This window comes from Prenolepis imparis, unplaced genomic scaffold (assembly GCF_030444845.1).
Source record: "Prenolepis imparis isolate NDT839.2.m4 unplaced genomic scaffold, iyPreImpa1.0 SCAF_5, whole genome shotgun sequence".
NCBI classification, from domain to species: Eukaryota; Metazoa; Arthropoda; class Insecta; order Hymenoptera; family Formicidae; genus Prenolepis; species Prenolepis imparis.
The window spans coordinates 5,891,257-5,916,781 of record NW_028141163.1 but is presented as its reverse complement, the minus strand read 5'-3'; the positions used below and the strand labels follow the sequence as shown (position 1 = coordinate 5,916,781).

General features: G+C 33.6%; 4 protein-coding genes across 6 annotated transcripts in view; 2 read left to right on the top strand and 2 right to left on the bottom strand.

Annotated features, from left to right (window-relative positions):
* Positions 1–12,053, bottom strand: part of E23 (ABC transporter G family member E23) — a 120,266-nt gene extending 108,213 nt beyond the window's left edge. The window contains exons 1-2 of the mRNA XM_083037432.1: positions 9,815–12,053; positions 5,029–6,020 (exon numbers count right to left, since the gene is read on the bottom strand). Coding sequence (XP_082893558.1) covers positions 5,029–5,141 — 113 coding nt within the window. The 5' untranslated portion in view covers positions 5,142–6,020; positions 9,815–12,053. The remainder of the gene's footprint in view (positions 1–5,028; positions 6,021–9,814) is intronic.
* A 457-nt stretch (positions 12,054–12,510) lies between these two features.
* Positions 12,511–19,754, bottom strand: LOC145936311 (ATP-dependent DNA/RNA helicase DHX36). 2 transcript variants are annotated; one of them, XM_083038399.1, is made up of 16 exons: positions 19,511–19,754; positions 19,174–19,425; positions 17,881–18,420; positions 17,499–17,688; positions 17,222–17,396; positions 16,751–16,899; positions 16,479–16,629; positions 16,123–16,318; positions 15,770–16,034; positions 15,379–15,671; positions 14,858–15,284; positions 14,486–14,691; positions 14,320–14,405; positions 14,159–14,250; positions 13,911–14,068; positions 12,511–12,971 (listed from the first exon to the last, which is right to left on the bottom strand). In XM_083038399.1, exons 2-15 carry the CDS (start codon positions 19,232–19,234, stop codon positions 13,990–13,992), a joined length of 2,910 nt encoding a protein of 969 aa, XP_082894525.1. In that variant the 5' UTR covers positions 19,235–19,425; positions 19,511–19,754; the 3' UTR covers positions 12,511–12,971; positions 13,911–13,989. The 2 variants fall into 2 exon arrangements, with proteins under 2 accessions (XP_082894525.1, XP_082894526.1); XM_083038400.1 differs by having other exon boundaries at positions 12,515–12,971; positions 16,479–16,611; positions 19,511–19,753.
* A 234-nt stretch (positions 19,755–19,988) lies between these two features.
* Positions 19,989–23,427, top strand: LOC145936367 (synaptic vesicle 2-related protein). 2 transcript variants are annotated; one of them, XM_083038528.1, is made up of 8 exons: positions 20,314–20,451; positions 20,574–20,771; positions 20,938–21,122; positions 21,204–21,400; positions 21,484–21,547; positions 21,645–21,770; positions 21,959–22,167; positions 22,249–23,426. In XM_083038528.1, exons 2-8 carry the CDS (start codon positions 20,750–20,752, stop codon positions 22,859–22,861), a joined length of 1,416 nt encoding a protein of 471 aa, XP_082894654.1. In that variant the 5' UTR covers positions 20,314–20,451; positions 20,574–20,749; the 3' UTR covers positions 22,862–23,426. The 2 variants fall into 2 exon arrangements, with proteins under 2 accessions (XP_082894653.1, XP_082894654.1); XM_083038527.1 differs by lacking the exon at positions 20,574–20,771 and having other exon boundaries at positions 19,989–20,451; positions 22,249–23,427.
* A 525-nt stretch (positions 23,428–23,952) lies between these two features.
* On the top strand, positions 23,953–25,432 carry Viaf (viral IAP-associated factor). The gene is made up of 5 exons (XM_083038111.1): positions 23,953–24,122; positions 24,344–24,485; positions 24,560–24,788; positions 24,858–25,066; positions 25,145–25,432. Exons 1-5 carry the CDS (start codon positions 24,120–24,122, stop codon positions 25,276–25,278), a joined length of 717 nt encoding a protein of 238 aa, XP_082894237.1. The 5' UTR covers positions 23,953–24,119; the 3' UTR covers positions 25,279–25,432.
* Positions 25,433–25,525: the final 93 nt, after the last annotated feature.

The following is a 25,525-nucleotide window of genomic DNA, read 5'->3' as shown; positions in this document are numbered from 1 at the left end:
TTCGTGTTTGTGCGACGCGACGAGACGCGACGCGACGCAACGCAACGCAACGTGCGGCGTGATGCACTTCGTGTCCAACGAGCGTGTGATATTCGCGCGTTAAGATTGAAGTCGTGGCCGACGAAATCATCGGGGAGTGTGGGGATGTTCACTATACTATTATAAGTTGCGATACTTTGCTTCCGATACGAAATATTTTGATTTCGGTACACAAATACTGAGAGAGAAAGATTGTATTGTATCTTTATCAACGTGATATATGTAATGTTTGAAAGTTAATATTAATTGAAACTTTATTAAGAACTCATGTCCAAGAATAAAAATACTCGCAACATTTTGTTTTCGATATAATGTATTTATAATACTTTGACTATAGCATATTGAAAACATTTTACCGATACGTTATTTTTTATATCTGATTTATCACTTGCGTATAAATATCACCGTTCTTTGTGCCAAATGATAACTATAAAAGCGACAAATAATGGAATATTTCACACAATTACATCATGGATTGTAGATTAATCAATAGATCCGGGATTAACAATTTAATGTCACAAATGTTCGATTTCTAGTGTTCTAATATGAAATAAAAAATAGCTGTAAAAATATTGTGTTCAAAATGTCTCCAAAAAATTTCTTTTTAATGAAAATATCAAATAAAAATAAAGAGAATTTGATAAAAAAAATATATAAACGTGATATATGTGTCGTTCTATTACAATAAAAAAATAAAAATAAAATATTCTCTCCCGGATTATTTTTCGGGTCAATTGATAAAGTCATCTTCGATATGTATACATACATTATTACGAGAACAAGTCGCGCGAGCTTCTTGCACGCAACGCAACGCAACACGGTGAAGCACGTATATATGTATATGCGTCATCATTCCGTGGCAAATTACGCGCGAAGCTGATAGGTTTTATTCAAGGACACATAGCTGCGAAGGCGAATAGCGCATTTTTCTAGGCTATTGATTGCACATCTACCGAATATAGGGTAATATTCAATCTGCTTAATAGCATGGTCTGCCACCGTCCTCGATTTCATCTATCATCGCCGCACACGATGACACTGAGATACCGCGTTTTCCTTCTTTTTCTCCCTATTTTTCGTTCCACTTCTGTCTCACTTCGTTTCACTTAAACAAAATACTCTCGTTATTCTTTACGCAGAAGCGAACTCGTCTCCTTAGTGCGCCAAGAGAATGCGTTTTCCGATAGCCGACTTATGACAGTTTGTAAGTTGCTTTGCGCGCACTTTGCAAGCTTTATTTCCAAGAAAATAAAAACTCTTTAGTCGTACATAGCACAAAATATATTATAGTCGCGTATCGATCTATAAAAGACGATTTGAAAAAAGAGATGATATAATATGTGCACAAAATTTTCATACATATACATAAGAAATAATAATTTTGTAATATTTTAAGAGATACCCAGAAGTGAGACAGAACAGATACTTAAATTATCGATAATAATTGCAAACTGCAATTTTCTGAATAAACAAAAGAAGAAAAAATATTGTAATATAACAATCTAAATTTATCATTTTAATAGAAACTCTTCGAGAATAGCATGCAGCATATCGTAAAAAGGCTTATGTGTACAAAGGATATTTATATCGACTTGTTTTCTAGCTCTCTCCTTTTTTCTTTCTTTCTCTCTTTTCAATATGATTTAATGATTGAGGTCGTTAAAATCGATATCTGCACGTTACAAGTCGAGGACATTGCATCTATACGATAGGTATATAAATTAATACCGTGTGTGACACACGTTAGCAACATGACAAGATTTGTTATGTGAGGTATTTCAAATTTTTGTTTCTTTATAATTATATCAACATAAAGAAGTTATATGGAATAAGTAATTTTTTATCATTGTCTTTGTCATATATAAAGTACAACAAAAAAAAAATACAAATTTTATTTTAAAAAGTATCGTTGTTAAAACGTAACTTTTATAATCTGATATTTCATATATTAAATATTAAATACATATGAATAATATATTTTAAATTATATATACATATAATTTAGAATATATTATTCATATGTATTTATTTTAAATAATTAATTAATTCTAAATTAATTTTTACTTCCAAGGGTCGCAAAAATTTTATCATATTTAATTATTTTTATATAAAATCATACTTGAAATGAATAGAAAGAAAGATCGTATTTTAAATGCAATATTGTAAGAGTAACATCAAGAGAAATCCACTTATCGAAAGACTTTTATGGCAATACTACGCCTGCTGCAGCGAAATGCCATAGATTTCAAAGTAGCTATGCGAATTTCTCGCTCTCACGCAAACTATGACACATACTTAAGAGGTCGATTACTTCGCGGAGACAAATAAACATCTACTGTTAGCGTTAAAATTAAAAAAAAATATATACATATTCTTCTAATAAACTTTTATATAATCTTTTGCCTGGATTCACGTGCGGGTACAAAAATAATACTTAAGACATTTCTCTTAAACAAAATAATGCGATAGTTATTAGTAGGTCTCATTCGAAAATATCGGCTATTAATGTTATTATTCCTATTTAAATCATTGGAAGTTTATCCTCGTTTCTCAATATTTTTTATTTTATCTTTGTTTTCTACAAGCTTCCTATTTCGCGAGTATTAGATATTTATGTATCTTATAATTTTCTCTTTCTCGTGTAATATAGATAAATCTACCATTATTTTATGCAATTACGAAGTTTATTCAAGTGTAAAGCCAGAAATATCGAGTATCTTAGATAATTTTCAATTATTTGTATCGCAATCGTACGTTTGCGGTATGTATGCTTCATGTCGTGAGCGAGGAAAGGATCAGATTCAGAGAGTTTGATATATTTCTTAATCTAAAAAATATCTCAATCTAAAAGAAATTATCAGCTAGGTGTAAAAAACATTGGAGAGTGTGGCGCGAACAGGCTACGATTAGAAAATCGGCACAAGCGAAATAAGAAAACGCCCGTCTCGGACGAAGGGAGTTCCTGCCGGTTCGAGAGGCGGCGAATGTACGCGATTGAGATTGTGCATAGAGAGCAGTATATCGCGAGAGTGGCGCATGAGAATCCCTAACAGTGGGTCACGCATGGGAAACTGGAACAGTTTCATCTCCAGGCGGAAGACTCGATTTTTCTCCGCGGGAGAAACTACCGATTTTTCTTTCGATCGCGAACGTTTCTAGGTTACAAGTAAATAAGAGCGGCCCCGTCGTTCGCACGCATCGCGCAAGGGAATGTCTCCCTATTTTCGCTCCGCGACATAATTTTCGCCGACACGAGACGAACAGCGTCGTGAATCCTCGTGTGTGCGCTTCTCTCTCTTTCTCTGTGTAAAAAAAAAAGAAAAAAATTCTCGAAATACGCTTTTTCGCAGTGTCATCCAAATTTGTCGAGAGGCAAACAGAGGAATCAGCCATTTCCTTTCCGATGCAAACGCGCGTATAAATCTGGTGTATAATTAAGTGTAATTATAATTAATCATTGTATCTTCCAAATATATGAATTAAATATCATTATTATGATAATCATATGGTAGCTTCCCAATATTTTACGTCGCGATTATGAATAATTCACGAATGTAAAAGTTAAATATGGAAAAGTATTAAGCACTTTAACGTTGCACTCGCACTGTTTACATATTCAAAATGCAAACGTCATGTGTCTCGCACGTGTTTCGCGCCGATATAAAAATATCGCTCAATGGGACGGACAATAATATTTTTCAGATAACGTGCGTATTATCTCGCGCAAATTTTGCGGAAGATTCATTGATGGATGGATCAGATTTTGGTATGATAAAACTCGTACGGCGTATTATTTATACACGCGCAAATTGCGCGTATCATTGATTCCCTAAGTATAGCATGGCCGCGATAAGACTCGCGCCAGTTGCTGTTATCGGTAACAACATCATTAAAATTATATCGATGGAAGGAGGAAACGGAGCGACGAATGTTCGCTCAGCACACTTTTCTTGTAAAAATCGTGAAGCTCATAATAGCGCGGTGAATCGATTAGTTGCGGTATAAATCTCCCGATCTCGACACACCGTGCAAACACATCGCGTTTTTAACGCATCTCGTGTACGCTTGAGATGTTCAACGCTTCTACTACTTGCCGATTCTCTTTTGCGCGCGAACGAAAGAAACTGCCTAATAAAAAATCAATCAATGATCATTTCGCGAACGAATAACTGTGCACTGTGTACACAAGTTATCCTGTATATACGATAAACTTGCTTTCCTAATCGAGACTGTTAATTGCAGAAGAGATGCCATTTTATGCAGGCATCGATAGTAAATTCTTTTTCTGTTAGGTAAATTAAAGTCGCGATATTTTTGCGAAAACTTATCGTATTTCTCTTGGGGTTTATCTATCCTGGGTCTAATCGGGCAGATTATTTAATAAATTAGAGATAAAAAAAAATAATTTAATTATTCAATTATTATTCATCGTTCAATTCATTTGACTTTCAATTGCTTATTTTTATAATTGGTGTATATATATATCTTTCTTTTATTAAATACAGTGCTTCGAAAGATCGCACGATGCGTCGAAGACACACAATATAAGAATTTTCGTAAAATTCCATTTTTAAAAGTTTAATACAACTTATAGAACTCTCTCTTTTGCAAAAAGAGTTTTAGACTCCCTTTGATACATTTTAAAAAGAATTCTAGCAATTAAACTATAAAATAAATAAGAATTTTTAAGATATTGTCGTCATTTTCGTCATTAATAAAACGAGAAAAATTAATAATAAATATTTCATTTCATATAAAAATTGATGAATCATACTCGACATCTTTCGATAGAATCTTCTTGTGTGAAACGTTATCTTGAATTTAAAGAAAAATATCAAATTTTTGAAGTAAATTTTTAACTCGAATAAACACTTTGAAAATTTCTATCCGAGAATTGAAAAATATCGCTAGAATTCTTTTATTTTTAGCCTTTCGAGCGTTTGAAATGAAAATCGAGATAAGAATGAAAGGATTATTGCTGGTTCCTACCTGGGAGCATTGATGATCGGCCGGCCCATTGCCCGTTGCTGGCGCTTCTCGTTAACGGGAAGGCGCAGATAATCCTGGTCGCCAAGGAGGAACAGATCCTTTGAAATAATCATGTCCACCGCGGTGGCTGCCGATTAACAGCTGGCTGCCTCTTCGGTTCGGTCTCCTAAATGGACGATCCGCCGCTTAGGCACGTAGACAACGTGGCCGCCACACACGAGTTAATTAGAGTCTCACTTTCCCGGCACCGAATCACGTTCATCGACGATCAAAACGAGCCTGCTATTCGGCAAAAACGCGCACTCGACGCCGACGTTAGCAGACGTGCAGTATATCGCGTAACACGGTAATAATCGAGCGATTTACCGAAACCCGAACCGATAACGATTGATCTCACACGGTGAACGAGCGATCGTCAAGTCTCTCTTCTCGGAAAAGAACGCAGATACCGAGCGGAATCCAGACTGCGAAGGTGGATGATTCAGCGGTCGTGATCGAATCTTGATTGTGCTGGTTATCGCAGCTCGATCTCAGCGTCTACGAGGACGACTATATGAGATGTGCAATTCCTCGTGATGTTTCCTTCAGCAGAATCGATCGATCTAAGCGCGACGACTGAGCTTGATCGAGGAGCATGGATCACGGGATTCTGGACACAGTAAACGTCCACACAATCGTTTCGTTGAATCGTGTTAGTTTTCTTGGGAAAAGCCTTTTCTCGATGGAATCGAGAAAGCTCTTGCGATGTCTCTGACAGAAGCAATCGATCTTTGAAGATCAGAACTTTAAGCCCGTTGTACAATGTGTTGCACTACGCGTTAGATTCCGTGGATATATTAAAGGAGCAGTGTGATAGTTTGTCGACTTTTGAAAGAACGAACGAATACGCGCGAAAGGATTGCAAAGTTTCGCACATAGATCAAGAAATATTATTCTCAATTTTTCTTCAAGAATCGTTATCTCTCTTCGTTTCTTCTGGATGGACACTTCTTCTGAAATATAAAATGGAATAGGTACATTATATTTTATCTATAACAGATATAATCTTACGTATTTGTATATAATTATGTTACACGTATAATTATTACAAGTACAATTTATTCAATTTATTCGTCAATGTTATTAATTTTCCTTATTCTAAAGTTTGCTTCGTAATATTTATTCAGAAAATTTGCTTATATGTGATCCTCAGTTTAAAAATGTTAAAATATTATATACATAATATTAAAATATTTTCTTTCTCTCTCTCTCTCTCGCTCTCTTCTCTCCTCCTCTCCCTCTCTTGTCAATAAAATGATTTAAAAAAGAATTATTCTGTGTGTAAATAACTTATTAGTTTTAAATAATAACACCGACTTCTCTCGACCGTACTGGTAAATATATTTTATTAAATAAACATCACGACGTTTCGACCATAGATTTAGATCCTTATCAAATGATCTATAGAGGAAAAATACAGCGTTACAATAGTAGTCAACTCATGATTAAATTGCAGGAAGGTTACAGCGATACCAATAATGGTCAAAATATGATTCAGTTACAATATCTGGAAATAAGTACCTACTTGCGATAATCTTAAGATGTCAGAAAATTCATTTTGTTGTCAGGTACACATACGTTAGGTACATTCGACGAGCAAAGAGAAACTAAACGACCTTGATTATTTTGTCGTAAATGTTGTTTAAATTATCCGTGTCCTTTTGTAAATTGATTGTGTTGTCATTTTTCTTGATAAAGGACATTTCAGCTATCTCTCTCTTTCTGACGTGTTTTTCACTGTGTAACACATTCGGTTTGGACCAATCAAAGTCATGATCGTAATCGATTTTATGTTTACTAACAACCGATAAATTATTAGTTTTGTTTCAATATAATTTGTATTCAATTTAATTAAGCCATTTAACATCGCATATTACACATAATCTGAATCTGAATATATAGATGTTCACTTTAAACAAATTATACTTATGCAAATCATCATGAATAATTCAATATTACTTTAAACACCTTTTACATTTACAACAGAAATAGTGTCAAAAATAAATTAAATGAAAATGTATTATATATTTTTGAATATTCATTTATACATTTAAATAATGAATGTCTTCCATCGGGATAACGCGAATGAAAATTTATTATTTATATATAATAGATTTTAAATGCCTATAAATATCTACGTTCAATTCTCTTCTAAAGCAATCAGACGTTTTTTGAAATCGTATTCGGAACAAATCCTAGGAAGAATATTCAAATAAAGCTTTCTTATTTTTGTTCTTTCCGGACATTGCAACTAGATCACGCAGAAAAATAAAAAAATATTTAAAATATATTTCAATTCCATTTGCATCTTTAATCAAAAATTTTGCATTCGAAAACACATTATTATAAAGCAATTCATTGCATTATATCGAATATTTATTATATTCTCTGATAGACCATTATATATTTTGATTAATTTACTGTGACATTTGTACTAATTGACTACGGAAAGATTAGTTGAAAAATAGAACACGATGTCACATCGATTTGTGTATCACTCGTAAGAACTCATCTTACATTTGCGCATCGTGCCAATTTTCGCACACCAACTGTTAAGTATTAGTTACGGATAAATGAGTCGCACTCGCGATTGTGCTATCCAAGATTTTGACACAAGTGTTTCTAATCTAGTAGTTTCTTGTTCGGCAATCAAGAATCGTCACAAGTGGGAGCGTGATTCAATTAAAAGCGTTCGCCAATCGTCTCCGATTTTCTTCGCAACATAATTACTTAATTACTTTTCAGTTCGTTACGTGATATGACCCGATTATCACACAATATCATGAGAAAATTTCGTTATAATAAATATAGATAGAACAGCACATATTTCATTATCACAAAACTGATATTCGAACATAGATGATTCCATATATAATAAATAAAACAGATATGTGCGAAAGCGGACGTAGACAGTATCGGAAGAGAATTTTAAAAATCGTCGCGATAGATCATAAACTGTAGGTACAAGACGCTGTTATACAATTTCCTTGGACTTGAGCGCGCGAGAACGTGAGAAAAATCGCATATTTTGTCCGAATCCGATTAGAATGTACGACTCGCGCTATTGGAATCGTTCCAAAGTCAATTTGTTCCTTTCGACGCTAAAGTCGGCGCGTCTAATTGTTCTCTCGTAACTTGAAACTTATGTCGTCGGCGGTCATTACGGACGCGATGAAACGCGCGCGACGATAAGATCAAGGTTCAAGATTACTGTAGCTGCTTCGCAGAATAACATTGAATGTGTAGACGTAACGATTTACGCAGATTTACGTAAAAGTGTCTTCTCCGTATTTAGTATTTAGGGGGATGGGATATTCTTCGAGCGCGAACAAACAGATTGCGAAATATACATATATGTCTGCTCGTCAATGGGGGACTGAATGGCAAAAGGTCACGATACGTTATATACTCGCGATATTCGCGAAGTGAATTGACCGTCGCGAGTGATAGCAGTACGAAATTATGAGTTCAAGAGAGAATTTTTTTCTTTCCGACGCAGGAAACAAAAAAATACACGCGCGCGCGACTTACATTAATCGTTCTCCAATTGTTATCATGATGACTTAATTCTAACGTTTTCGTGACGACGACGACGAAGGTCGGTGTACTATGGGAGAATAGCGAACGTAGCCTTGACCGCCTCGTTGAATGTCGCGTAATAGATTTTACATTGCACCGCGAGGAAATGATAATCCTAGAGATATTAACGGTACGAGAGAGATGCAAGTTGTAGCACTGGTAACTCGCTTGACATAGGCAAGCGAGGACATTTATTTCTCCAAGTTGCAACTCGTTTGTCAGGCATATACAATAAATCCTTGTTACAAGAAGCTCTTTTCAGCAGTGCATGGAAATATTACGAGAAGAATTTGTGGAATTTCATGAAATATTAAATATTCATTAAGTATATGAGCTTTCTTGTTACTAATATCTTTAAAAAATTTATCTTACTAATATATACATATAATATATTTGTTTAATTTTTTTTAATCGAATAATATATTAAAACACACTCAGACTTGTGTAAAATTTCTAATAGACATCTGTATTTTGTTAATAGAAGCACACAATAAAATTGTAATTTTAATGAATTCTTTTTGAAACATCGAGAGAGAGGCAGAACAAAAAAATATTACATATAAATATGTAACATTCGTGAGCATAATAAGAAATATTCATCTATTATAATAACGAATTTTATATTTTCATTTTCGGAAAGAGAAAGAGAGAAAGAAAGAAAAAAAGAGAGAAAATCTCGTGACGGTTGGCTAATTAATGAAATTATTCCTAATCCATTCTTCATGAATATACATATTTGACTAATCGCAAAAAATTAAAAATTATTTATTATAAAGTATCGCGAATTTCTCTCGACAAGAGTATCGGATTAGTATTCTTTTATAGTTTCTGCTTGCAGTTTAAATATCTGTGTCTGCACAGATACGGAAGAAATATATATAATCTTTATTATTTCTTAAGATATCTCTTTTGTACAACTTATATTTTTTTTAGCTAAATTTTATTTCTCTGAAAAGCGGTCCTCTCTTCAAAGAATTATTCGACCGGAGATCGTCAGTCAGATAATGTGGCCTGACCAGTCCGATATTGTTCGATATAGTCGTTCGTTCTACGAAGAAAAGACTGACCCTTTTTGTTTTTTTTTTTTTTTTTTCAAAACTCTCGCCCTAAACTTGACACTCGGAATATCTTACGATTAAATAGAAAATTTTCAAAAAATAACACGTACCTCGTAAATCTCGTCGACGGATTTTACCGGTGCTCCTCGGAATTGCCGTCGATGCCGGTGGTGATGATGAGACGAGAGACGTCGAATAGACCCCGAACAAGGCGTAGATGTAGATTCACTGCTCCTCGACTTGGCTCTCGTGGTGCAGCCAGCTCGCAGCAGCCGGCATCTCCTCTGTCGTCGAGGTCGTCGTCGTCGTCGTCGTCGTCACGAACACCGCCGGTCGCGCCCTGATCGTCGTCGTCGTCGTCGTTGCTCCTGTCACGCGCACACTATAATACACCAGCAGCACCGGGCACGAGCATGCGGCCATCGCGCGACGACGGCGCAGTCAACGAACCCGCATTTCTTTTCGCCCGAACTTTTGTTTTCCCCTTTTTTTTTCTTTCCTCCGCTCGTGGGCGCGAGAGAGAGAGAGAACCTCGCTTATATCCGCGGATCTTCTTCCGAGGTTCCACACGCGGTTCCTCGGCGCGCGCGTTCACTTACACAGATATATAGGTGTATCCCGGTGGCCGCTTTACACACCAGGAACAACCGACCCTCCCGGTGTCACTGGCTTCTTCTCTTCTTCTTCCTCTGCCTCCACCTTTCGTGCCCTCACCTCCTACTCTTCCTTTTCCTCTCCGACTCCTTCTCCTTCTTCTTCCTCTGCTCCTCTTCGGCTGCGCGCTCTGTCGTCTCTATCGCGCGCGCGTGTATTCGCGCATACTCGCGCACCTGTAAGGTTCTATATATCGCGCGCGAGCGCGCATACGCGACGTCAGGCGTGTATGAGTGAAGAGGTTTCACGTACGTGTGTGTGTGTGTGCGATAGGGCGCCGAGTACACACGGGCCGGCGCACGCGCGCGTTTCACGTTTCTCCTCGCTTTCGCACGTGTGCATATATACGTGCGTCGAAGCGTCCGAGAGAGGAGGGAAAGAGAGAGAAAGATACCCTCCTCTTCTCCTTCTCGTTGCTCTCGCGACGACGACGGCGGCGGCGCGCAATCGTTCACTGACCCGCTCTCACCGACACAAGCTCTTTTGCACACACATATATATCTGTATACACATACACACTCGCGCGCCCGATTCGATTTTCCGATACAATCTTTCTCGTCGGGAAAAACGAGAGCGGACTCTCCTCGTCGTATGTCCGTCGAGATGCGCGCCGGCTCTTCCGTTCTTCTTCAAAATGCACAGAGAATAATAAACTACGACGAGAGAGATAACAGCTCATCGGGTGTCGAGTGAGAGAAAAGTGTGTATACCTCGTCTCCTCTCCTTCTTTCCTTCTTCTTGCTATTTTCAGGCCGCGGAGCGATGAATTCGCGAAAACGGTAAACTCCCGGATACTCGCGCACGTAAAATGTCTTTTTAGATCGGCGATACGTCGGGATGGACGATGTCTCCGGACGACGACGCGCACTTGGTCGGGATAATGACAATCGCGTACGTTATTATCATCGCGCGAGGTAGACGAGGCGGCAGCGCCGTAATAACTTACACCTGTCGCAAGAACGTGAAGTTGCCGCTGCAAGTCCGGCACCGATCTACTACTAGTTTCCTGCACTCTATGTTCCTTCTCCTGCTCTCTTTCCTAAACATCCTCGTGCTCGGCCGGCTGGTTAATGGCATATTAGTCTCCCGGACAGAATTATGATGCCGCTTGTCATCGGATATTCGGCGAATTTATCGCGGTTCCTTCGCGAGAACCAAAGTTTTTATTTCGCGACTCGCGTCTCGTATATATTCTCCGCTATCCGTTACACTAGTCTTCGCGCGACATTCGATATATCGCTCTCTCCCTTTTTCCAGTGGATCATTTCGTGCGTCCCGTTTTTATAACCGTGCTCTTTTCGCGATACGAACCTTTTTTCCGTCGATCGTCCGCTCCTCGAGCTTTATTCTCTACCGTTCACTTTCGATTCTCGCAACGATTTTCACGCCGGACGATCCTCGCACCGATCCCGTTTCTCTAAATCCGACGAAGGGGGGGGGGGGGGAAAGCGCCGATTATTCTCGTGTTAATTTCTCAACAAATTTCTCACATTCTTGCGCAAGATGTCCGTCAGGTCCGATAAGACGGCGATTCGCGTCGGCCGGTTATATTACACGTATTACCGCCGCGTTCCCGCACCGTCGATCGCGTTTCTTACACGTTCTCGTTTCGATGTCGCGGCTCCAAGACTTGGGTTCTGCGAGCGCGACTAGCACGCGTCACGACGCGCGCGAACGTCGGATGTAGACTGAGTCAGACGTTACTCGCCGTACTTCATGTATCAGCCTTCCACCCCTCCGCGCCTTCCCCCACCTCTCCCCCACCACACGTGCTGTCGCTCTTTCGCTCCTTTTGCCACTCTCGCGGTTATCAGCTCGTGCCAAACTTTAAATTCTCACAATCAGACTCATTCTTTAATCTCGCTGCGAATTTACAAAAGAAAAAATAATCGAAAAATGCGATTTAATTCCAGATTAAACATAATCGATGCATTATATTTAGATGAAATCTCTAGAGCGATTCTTTAATCGAAAACACACATACAAAAGCAAAACGCGATTCGAAACAAATCCTACAACTACTCAATATTTCTAGATTATAATATTTTTTTTAATAATATTGACGAAAGAAAGTTCTTTTAGAGAGTGCGCTAACAAAGAATGCATTTTCGTTAAAAAGAAAGATAATAATTTGCTGAAGTCATTCTGTATTATTGCAGCGGTGGATTAGATAAAGAAAAAAGCAGCGTATATATAGAATTTACAGCATTAAAATATACGAATAATGAAATATTTAGTACTCACAAAGTAGCTTCGGAATTGTGACGTTATAAATAAGAGATATATATTTAAAATATATCTTGCATAGATTATTACATATTTTAATCGCACAACACATGTGATCGGAATGTATCTTCTAAGCTCATTTTCATCTTCCCTTGAAGCAACCGAGTTGTGGCAGTACATTTTACATTCATGAATGACAAAGCGGTGCAAAGCAGCAGCGGCTAGATATAGTATTTTATTGACGATCGCGTGAAGTATAAATGGGTCAAAGTTCGTGTCCTGTTGCATTATGGTTGCTTGAAGAATCGTGTACGTCGTGTTACATTGTTGTCAGCTCCTCCTCTAAACGATCTTCATTGATTTAATCTAAATCGTCACTTTACATATCTAAGTAAAGAAAGAAAAGAGTAGCAAGTATTATTTATCTCAATTGTTTAAAAGCATGAATATAATATATTCTACTCTACGTTATTTATGCATACAAAACCAACATTTAATTAAATGTATTTTTTTCCGAAATCCTATATTTGAGTTTATATTTCTCAAACATCTACGCGTTTCGTATCAAAACAGAAAAAAAATAAACAATACACGTATTCTACTTCAGATCTTTTTCGTGATTTTTGTAATTATTTATATAATATGCAATTATAATTGAATTATATTTACATATATATGATTTATATTTAAACATGCAATTTGTATATTTTTTTCTCAAGTATAAATTTCTAAAAATGTAGAAAACTATATACATACACACTCTCTCCTTGGAAAGCTATATATATTTCTGATTCAATATAATAATAAAGTTTTAATTTAAAATAAAACATTCAGATATAAGTACTCTAATGATTGATTAATCTTGCTTATATCTTCAATATATTACTACTAAACATATCTCGAATATTGTTTAAATCTCGACTATTTCCGTATGGAAACAATTTCTATTATAATCTTAAAACAAAATTTTTTCTAACTTTGCATTCAAAAAATTATTTTGATTACATGAATCAGAAAATATTTTTTCAAAAAGAATATTGATCAAAAAATGATTATACGCGCGCGTAAATATTCTCGTTTTTACAAATATTAGACAGATTGAATCTCATATCTAATCTAAGACATAATCGGAATTTCCTGATTTAATTATCAGATAACTTTTTGATAATATTGTATATCGTTAAATATAACATTATGTATTTAATATTTATAATATATTTATTTTTTCTATTATAATACATTATATTTGCGCAATAATAATAAAAACTATTATTTCGCATAATTGATGAAAAACTCTTTTAGAATAAAATTTTTAATGTGGTTTACCTTTTTAATATTTCTGCACAATTGAATTGACTTCATAACATATTGACATTTGAATAAATTAATGAACACGATATAAATATTAATCGGAACTATAATAAGTAAAATCTTCGTTGTGACCCATTTCTTGATCCTTTTGGGATATTAATTCAATGATTGCACTATAACATAATAAATACATATAAATTTAAATGCACATAATTATAATCATTAATACTTATTTATACGAAATAATGTATATGTAAATTTACTTTAATATTTGTCCTTCAAATGTTGACCAATTTACTGTTGCCGGATGTGTAATCTTATATTCCAATAAAGAATTTAGAGCACGTTGAAGTTCCTGTATTGCGAAAAATTGTATCAAAATTCTTTTCTTTTTCTAATTGTAAGAACATACATATCTACATACCAGTATCACTTCCGCAGTTTGTGATTCACAAATAATACTTTCGGAAAAATTAAAATTAATAATTACGCATTTTCCTTTTTCTCGTTCTGAAATATAGATAGATATGATCATATATGTATAATTAATATATTAATGATTTACATACAAATAGATATGATTTACGTACTTGTCGATATATTTGATGCAAATAATAAAATTGGAACACTTATACACGTAGTGTCATGTAAATATATGGCGGTGGAACGCTGCTTTATAAAATATGTCAAATATCGATTAGGAAAATTGGAAGCTTTGAAATTTACACTCGACGGATGCGTACGTACGCTTCCATCTTCCGGTGTCCAACACATTGTTCCATTTGTAGTAGTTCTTCTAAAAAAATACAAATAAAATTCCTTTTATAGAAATGTATGTACGTTAAGCTCAATAAATTAATATTATTGAATATAATTATAATTAGACTTAGCATACAATAAGTATAAATTATCAGATTATTTTAAACAATTCAAACAGATCAAAAGTTGAAATAAATCTGTACCTTATAACAGCGATGTTAGGATATAATCCTGTACAAACAATAGCTTTTATCAACGCTATGTTATTTGAATTTCTATTAGCATTTCTATCGCCCGGATTATCGCTATTCAGAAATTTCATCTCATATAAATACTGTGCAAATTGAGTTTTCATTTCGGAGAGAAGTTTCAATGTGTTGTAAGAGAGAAAGTATTCTCGGCAAAAGTGGCCAGCATATCCTCTGCGGCGCGCAATTTCAAATCTTTTTAGAGCTTCTGCGAGAGCAATATGATCACTGTACTCTCCCATACTGAGTTCTAGCTTTTTTTTATTAGCTTCTTCCTCTTTCCCCAACGGACAATAGAAAGCATCTTTAAATGTGAGACTAGCAGCAATAGCAAATATTGGTTCGACGCAAGAGAACAGTGCTGCCCAGAGAATCATTTTTCCTAATAAAATATTTTTTTATTGTATATATATATATATATATTATATGATAACAAAAAAGAATGGTATTTGTAACAATAACAAAAATAGAATTACCTGTTCTAGGATCAAGCGGTAGATGTGCTAAATGATAACCCAAAGGAGTCAAATGCTCTTCTTCGTCGAGGGCATTAAGTGTTCTAAGTAAACTGAGAGATAGATCGATAGCTTTTAGATCTGGTGGATCCATGACGCTAGCTAGGAACTCTTTGGCTTTTCCTAATTGGAGGATTTTTATTTGCAAAATTACCTCTTCTAAGCGTGTTCTTAACATCTCTGGTAATGGATATTGATCAAACGTCAATTCTCGAGCTAAGCAATACATGTGATAACATTCTCCACTTTGAACCCTATGAAACACATATGTTTAATTTTACAAATATAGAAATTCAATAAAATACGCATTATTTCTGTTCGAATTTAAAATATAGAAAGTAAAACATCGCACCTTCCGGCTCTACCGCGTCTTTGTTTAGCATTAGCTAAAGATACCCATTCAGGGTTTAAGGTTTGAATGTTATTTGCTACATCGAATCTTCCAAGCTTTGTTTTCCCACAATCTATTACATACACTACATCTTCTATAGTTATTGACGTCTCAGCAATTGAAGTTGCAATAATTATTTTACGAACATCATCAGGCGGTTCTTTAAATATAAGTTTCTGATCAATTGTTGGCATGCGTGAATGAAGAGGATAGATAATGTAATTGCCTATAAGAAAAGAAAAATTTAGATATAAAAGATGCTAAATATATTATATATAACATTGTTATAGTGTTATATTAATATAAATACTCACTGCTTGGATAACATCCAGAATCTAACATCATTCTATTTAATTGTGATATATCCATCATACCAGGTAAAAAAATAAGAATAGCTCCAGGACCTTTCGTATTACAGATATGCCTAACTAACTTTTCTATAAGATCCAATGAAAGTTTTTCGCTATTTGAATTCCGTAATTGATTAATAACATGTTCTGGATATTTCATCTAATTAAATGTAAACCGCATTAACATATGAATAATTTCTAGCTCTACATCATAATTTTAAATCATTCTTTATATTTATATATACAAAATATGACACACACGCGCGCGCACGTACACACATACACACAAAAATAGTACAAAATATTAGTCAGATTTTTACCTCAGTTCTAAGTTGTCTAACGTAAGGTTGTATTATATCTAAAAATTCGTCTTTCTTATGCTGTTGTTCTTTATATCCTTTTAGATGTTTTTTGTAACCTGTAGGTTCTGAAGGTGGTTCGGGAAATTTAAATCTATAAATTGAAGAAAGACTAGGTATTAATATATTTTAAAAAATGTTCTATGTTTTTAAAAATTAATTAAAAATTTAATAGCTAATTATTACAAAAACCTTTTATCAAATATGTTAGATAATATTATATCAATACCTACTCCGTAAGTGACAAGACATCTTCTAAATAAAATTCTTGAACTGGAAAGGTGAATCCTGGTATGTGTATCATTGGACATTCATTATAATATCTCGAAAAACGTTCAGAATTTAAAGTTGCACTCATCAAAAGAACTTTTAAGTCTGCCCTCTAAAAAATACATTTCTCTTAGTTTTTATTAAATATTTTTAATATTACTATACAGTAATATCATTCATGTGTGATATGCATTCATGCGATATTCTATGTAGGGATTGTTTTCATAGTTTGATAATATTTAAATGAATTTATAAAAAATAAAATAAAACGTTTGTTTTACAAAAATTATACAATATTGAACAATTTACAGAAAAATTATAAGAATTATGTATATTTAACATTTTTGAATGAAATAATGCAGGACACAATAAAAAGCAATCAGAATATAAATCCACATTAACATTAATAGCAACGTAAAGATACTCAAACTTACTTTTGGAATAATTTGTTTTAATAATGTAATAATGAAATCACTTTCCGTGGTACGTTCATGAATTTCATCTAATATTACATGAGAGAATTTTTTTAATGCTGGATCAGTCTTCATAATTTGTAGTAATATACCAGTTGTGCAAAACAATATGCTTCCTTGCTCCCGCACTGGAGTTCTATAAGTAAAAGAAATCAACATGAAATCAACTTAGAAATCTTATATTTATCCTTATAAAATAACATATAATCATAAACATTATTGTCTCATATAAATATACTTTTCGAGTCGTATCTGATAGCCCACGGATTTCCCAAGTTTTTCCGCTCTTTCCATAGCTACACGTTCAGCAACAGAAATAGCTGAAATTCTTCTAGGCTGTGTGCAAATTATTCGAGTAATACTACCGTTTCCAGCTTCTAATTGATCATCCAATATAAATTGTGCTACCTGCGTGGTTTTGCCACATCCTAAAATTTGTTGTTTAAAGAACAATTTAATTTTGACAAATTTAATTATTAATCCAAATAGAAAATTTAATTAAGAGCAAATAAAGGTTTAGTAAAAGTTTTTATTTTTACTTCTACACTGCACTCACGTAAATGCAGATAAAAGTTCACAAAAACATTCTATTTCATTAGTAAATAATTTTTGCAACTTACCAGTTTCTCCACTAATGACAACAACTTGATTATCTTTAATCAATTGTAATACTTCTGATTTCTTATGATATGCTGGTAACTTTGATCGAAATTTTGACATATTTAGATAATCATCTTGAGTTTGCTTATCTTTATATTCATTTAGTAATATTCTGTCGACATCACTATTTCTCTGCAATTTTGACTCCATACTCAAAGCCTTGGCAAGATTGTGCTCTATATCACCATTTACAATTTCTAAAAACTTTCTTTTAAATTGAGAATCTTGAATATGATTATATTTGTTGTCATATTCAGAGTTAGACCTTTCGTCAAGAATTGAACTGTAAAAGCTCTTAGAATTATTTAAAACAACATTAAGTTTTTGTTCTATGTGAGGTGACAATTTGAAAATTCCAGATTTTTTTTTATTTTTCTCTCTGTTTAAATCTCTATAAAATAGTCCTATTTCCTTTCCTCTAAGTCCAGGAGGAGGTCTTCGCACCCCTCTTTGTGAGTAAGAGCATCCATGTCCAGATGCAGATGATTGCATTGGTTGTTCTGAAAAATACATAAATTATGTTTTAAAAATATTTTCTTTTCTTTCAAGAATATCAATATTCTAAAGCAAAAATGATAACAGTTGTTGCATAGTTGAAACATTATTAATATTCTAAGCAAAAGTGTTTAAAAGTAAAGATATAAAAATTAGAAAATTAGATTAAAAATACACTGAGACATAAATTTTATTTGAGATTTAATTAACACAATATTTAATATCCAAAACTTAAAAGATACAAACCAAAAATTCATTTCAAATTGTATAGATATAAGCAAACTCTCTCTCTCTCTAGTACATGTATATAATAAAAAATACATACTTTGTTAACTGATATAATAATTAGATAATATCAGTCAAAGTTAAAACTATAATAATAACAAGAAAACCTCTTTTTACAAAAATAAATAGTTTTTTTTTAGAAATAGGATATCTATCAAACATTAGTGGGATATTTAATAAATTTAATGAAGATCCAATTAGAATTTATTTTAGGTCATTCTTAATATCGAGAGATTTTGTATCATAGAAATTTATAAATAAAACGTGACAAAAAAAATATGTATATATATCCACAAAACCAATCTCTCTTGTTTTATTTCATACATTATTTCTCCAAAAGCATATATAGTCGATATTCACATTGTGTACATTATTAAGAAAGAAATAGATATAAAGCACATTTACATAAAAAATAAAACAAACAAATAAAACATAAAAACAAAAATAATGTTCATCAAAATAACTATTTTTACCTTCTCTATTACGTTGTGCAAAGGAACTCGATTTTCCTCTGGGAACGAATCGACGCGACATTTTTGCGAGTGTAAAAAATTTACCAATTGTAGATTGTAGTATGTTTAATACTCAATCAGTCACTTTTTTTTTATTTATCGCATATATTCACTTCTGTTCACTCTACGATAATTCAGAATCATTCAATAAAATGGTTTGGACAGCACATAACCACAACATCATAGCATTTCTTACAACGTTTGTTGCGACATCTATTAAAATGAGTTCAAAAAAACGACTTTTGATATTCACGTGTATACAAACATGTAATTTACATGCAATAAACTAATTCGATACCTTTTTTGTGTTGGAAAAGTAAAAATCATTCAGTATATTTTTATTAAAATTAAAAATGAACGGCAAATGAAACACATATTTATCGAAATAATAATAAAACGAGAGTCATGTCGGCACTTTCAATGCTTGTACAATAGCGCCGTTACATCCATTTTTAGGAATTACAAACAAATGTTGCCAATTTCAGGTCGCGCAACACGGGACGAGAGAGAGACAGAGAGACCGCGTGTCGACGTGTGCGCGGTGCGTTCGATAGTCGACTTTTGACCTTCAATCGGAATTCGGAATTCGGTGCGCGGAGTGGGGGCCGCGGAGTGGGGGCTGCGGAGTGGGGGGGCGCACCGCCGCGCGCGCATCCCCCCACCACCCACCTAGCCAACACCTAGCCCCCACCCACATACCGAATTCCGACGCGCGACCGGCGCGACGGGCGCGACCGACACGCGCTATTATGTATATATTATATATTCTATGGTTACGCGATCTGAAATTGGCAACACTGATTACAAACACAATCGCTCTTCGTTACTGTCGGTTAAATCGTCACTTGGTTCGTGTCCGTGCTATCAGATATCGCAATTGACAGTTATGTATGACGCGAATTGTATGCGAGATTTGACGATTTGCATAAGATTAATAAGACATTCCTGGCCAAATCGAAAAACATATTTCGTCCGATTCACCGTTTTCAAGAGGCTTTGGGCGAATAAAATAAATTGATATCAAGAAACGTAGTTAGTTATATGTTGAAGTCTACGTTTACATTGGACGCATAATCATGTCGAATTCAGATAAAAAATCCAATGAACCGTATCGTCAATTGGATGAAGTACAAGGCTCTGAATTAAATGTTTGCGCTCAGAGTACAAGTTGTCATACGAACTTTGAAAATGGTACTGAACGATCAATGGAACTTTCTTCCGTTGTCGTTATACCAGATGGTATGTTACATCAAGTTATTAACAGTTATGAAAATGTATATAATAGATTATAGTGTGATTATTTGTCAATTAATTATATCTTTATTTGTTGATTAATTTATGTCTTTCTCTTAATTGTACAGAAGGGTTTACCTAACTTTAATCTATAATGATGAGAAGAAAACCTATACTATGTAAATATTTAATACCGCATGAGATAACATAACACTGGGGACTCTGGTTTCACTAATGACTATCCTAAGTTATACTGTTAACACAGGATATTGCAAAATGTCTTTAACAACGGTATACGTTTGAAATGCATGCATACAAGGAAATAGGTCTGTATTTTCCACAAATCTTATGTAGTAGTAAAGTAAAATGTATAATATTTAAAGGATTTTTTTATATGTTTTCTATATGTGAATGTAAAGTAAAAGAAATATGAACATAAAGTAATGTAAGAGTAATTTATGATAATTAAGTTACATAATATTTTATTGACAGATACCTTCACCGTGGTACAAGCTATCAATGCTTTAGGCTTTGGAAAATTTCAAGTAAAATTGTCTTTATTCACGGGTCTTTGTTGGATGGTTGATAGTATGGAGATCACAATACTGAGTATCCTAAGTCCATCCTTACATTGTGACTGGGGCATTTCTAGATATCAACAAGCATTGACCACAACAGTAATTGTTAAATTCAATAATTATTATACATATATATACATGAGAATCATTAAGTTATTACTCTGGAAATCAAATTTTCAGGTGGTTTTTCTTGGCATGATGTTAAGCTCTACTTTCTGGAATAATTTGAGTGACAGATATGGTCGTAAACAAGCTTTAACTTTGTGTGCAGTGTTATTATCTTACTACGCATTTTTAAGTTCATTTGCACCAAACTTTCTCTGGATTCTATTGCTTAGAGGAGTTGTAGGATTTGCTATTGGTTGTGTACCACAATCGTAAGTATTTGGTAAGTTTGTTAAAGACGAGCAACTTGTTTGCTTTGCAGTATGTTGTTATCGTTGATACATTTTCTCTTCAGGGTGACATTATATGCAGAATTTTTGCCGGCAAAGCAACGAGCAAGATGTGTTATTCTACTGGATGTGAGTTATCATGTTTATAAGGGGAAGGAGAAGATTAAAATAATTTATTAAATATATAACATCTTTATAATATAAACATATATATATATTTTACTAGTGTTTTTGGGCTCTTGGGGCTTGTTTTGAAGTGGCAATTGCATTGATCGTTATGCCTAATCTTGGCTGGAGATGGCTTCTTATATTATCATCCATTCCATTATTTATATTTGCTGTAATATCGCCGGTTTGTAATAAATTTAAATATTTTCAGTATATAATATTTATCTATATTATTATATAGTTGTTAGTATATATTATTTATCTATATTATTAAATATATTTGTCTTAGGAAATTTAATAAATTTTTTAGAAACTTTTTTAGAAATATGAATTACATCAAATAGTGATATAATAAATAATATATATTTGCAGTGGCTACCGGAATCTACAATATTTGATATAACAACTGGAAAAACAGATCGTGCGATTTCGACATTGGAACGTGTAGCTAGAGAAAATAAAAAATCATTACCTCTAGGGAGATTAGTTTTGGATCGATTTTATCAAGCTCATCATGCTCGATTAAAGGATGTTTTAAGCAAAGAAATGTTCAAAACATCCGCTTTACTTTGGCTTGTGTGGTAAATGCAAACTATATAATATATAAAGTTAAGAAATGTTTTTTGGTTTTGATAGTAAACATGTATATTAACTTCTTCCAGGATGAGTACAGCATTTTGTTACTACGGAATAGTGTTAATGACTACTGAACTTTTTCACACATCCTCGGAGCAATGTGGCACACAAGACACGAACAAAGATGATAGTACGTGCCAACTTGATTGCAGATTACAACGTGGCGATTACATCGATTTGCTTTGGACAACATTGGCAGAGTTTCCCGGCATTTTCTCTACCGTCTTTGCGATCGAGAAAATAGGTAGACGAAAGACGATGGCCTGCCAGTTGGTAATGTTCGCTATGGTGATTTGTTTTTTGAGTAGGACCTGCTTGCTAAGCAGAGCAGCGTTGACTATAGCCATTTTCCTAGCGAGAGGTTTAATCGCCGGTGTATTTCAAGCCGCGTATGTGTATACACCTGAAGTGTATCCTACTCATTTACGAAGCATAGGCGTAAGCGCATGCAGTGCCATGGCACGAATCGGTGCTATGGTTACTCCTTACATAGCGCAAGTATTTCTACAGTGGTCCATCACGGGAGCTATGGCCATTTATGCGACAACCGCATTGTGCGCTGCAATTGCTACCCTTGCGCTTCCTGTAGAAACAAAAAATCAACAATCAAATGAAGCGACAAATCAAGAAAATAAGTAGATAATTTTTATTATGTATTTTAGTAAATTGACCGAAATTTGTTTTATTGCACATGTTATTTAAGACACTTATTCTTCTTATTACACATTATGATAATATAACAAGTACATATACGATCAACTTTTAGCTAAGAATTCACATACACATACACATATCTGTATTCATGTTTGATTATGTATGCAGACACACAATTATCAATATGTTTACATCTATTATTTAATTAAACGGGCATATTTTTATCATAAGTTATATAAATATATATAATACATATTTTATCTATTTATTATAGTGTATAATGGTAACAGAAGATTTTTGATTGCAAAAGTCTATGATTAGAATGCTAATTACAGGTTGCAACATATATAAAGACTGATATGTAACTTCCAAGAAAAGTGCTAAAAGTGATTGATCGTAAAGTGTTAATCACTTGTTATTTTCTTGATTTTCATATATACATAATCTTATTTTCAGAAATGATTATAAGCAACTTAAGAAAAAAACAGAACATTTTCCAAATTTTAAGTTTTAAGAGAGAGAGAGAGAGAGAGAGAGAGATATATGTCTTTTATATATATGAAAATTCAATATCAATTTTCATAACTTGTATAACAAATATGATAAATAAAAGTTATTTTATAATGCTCTCAAAATATAATATTTCTATATCTTTTGCATGCAACAGTGATGTATGCAAAATGAGAATTCTGAATAATACCTCATTGATTAAAAAGTTAAAATAATAAATAGTTTATTAATTAGTTACAGTTAAAATAATAAGTAGTTATTCAATAATAAAATATATAAATGTAAAGAAAGAATGAGAATAATAAAACAGATGACTAACTACTTTTATATGCACAAGTAATATATATATTTTTAGGAGATTTCGCATATATGTACATATAAATAAATTTCTTTTCGCGTTAATATTTAATATATATTTTTTCTCATTGCAGCATTACTTTGTACAATAAAATTTGGAGATAATATGTAATTAATTTTCGTTTATATATAATATGTAATCAATAATAATATTGTAGTACACATGTGCACTGCACACGTGACTACTAATTCATTGAAGTGGAAATGTAGAAAATAGATCAGCTGTTGCTGTTTCTCTCTCACGTCATCTTCGTATTATCTCTCGCGTTATAATAATTGTCTCTTGCGTACATTCAAAGGAATTTATATATAATAAATGCAAAACATCGTCAATTTCAAACAGATTTATACAAGCATTTAATATCGATTTTTCAAAATGGTAAGTACTAGTAGCAAAAATCGGAGCATTTTGAAGGAGGAAGAGGTTAAGCAAAGGTTAGTCATGCGTGACTCCTTATATGGTAATATGACTGTGTAGGCAGAAAGACGCTTTATTTTTATTTAGATTATATTTAATAAGCGTGTCATAATATAGAAAACAAATTCAGATATATTTTATATTGTTCGTTAGTTAGTTTTAGATTTATTTTTCTATTTTAGCAAGATCCAAATGAGGATACTGAATGGAATGATATTCTCAGAAGGAAAGGTATTATACCTGAAAAGAAGAAGGAGCAAGAAGTTACGGAAGATCAAATTGTAAATCTGTTGGAGAGTACTATAGATGAAAAAACAGGACGTGGTAATTAATGTTTCTTAATTTTTCAAAATTACTTATTAAATAGTTTTTATCAATATATTGTTATTTGGTTACAGTTTCTAATAATTTAGAAGAAAAAACTTTGGACGAGTTAGATGAACTGGAGGACGAAGAGGATGAACGGATTCTGGAGGAATATCGACAAAAGAGGATAGCAGAAATGAAGGAACTAGCAAACAAGTCTAAATATGGAGAAGTACAAGAGATATCTGCGGAAGATTATGTTCAAGAAATTAATAAGGCTGAGGAGGACGTATGGGTTATTTTACATCTTTATAAATCTGGGTACGCAAGAACAATATAAACTTTTACAGTAAACATAGACAAAATATTAATTGAATAACATGCTTTTAGCATTCCGCTCTGTGCTCTAGTCAATCAGCACCTTGCCAGTTTAGCGCGAAAATTTCCTACCACAAAGTTTTTGAAAAGCATCTCTACCACATGTATTCCCAATTGGCCTGACAGCAATCTCCCTACAATATTCATTTATCAAAACGGAAATATGGTGAAACAAATTATTGGACCACTTGAATTCCGTGGCATGAAATTGTCCGAAGCAGGTGATGTATCTAAAGTATTCTAGAAAAGATAATATTCACAAGATGGGAAATTTTGAGTTTCTGTTTATTGTTCTATAGAATTGGAATGGATGTTGGGACAAGAAGAGGCTATACCAACAAAGATTAAGGAGGATCCTCGACCCAAGGTCAGAGATGTCTTATTCTCAACTTTAAAGAATAATAATGATGAAGATGATGCTAATGATTGGTAACTTTATATTATGAGATTGACACAAGTGATTATATATATAAAATAAGTATTCAGATTAACAATTTATTTGTTTCATGTATTTATTGTAACATATAAATGCGTTTACAACATTTGTAAAAGTATTATTTTCGAAACTGCTATATCACAATTTTTTGCAATTTATTTTAATAAAATTTTATTAACATGTTATATCTCACTTTATACATTTATATATGCTAATTTTCCTGAGATTTACAAGGAATTTATCT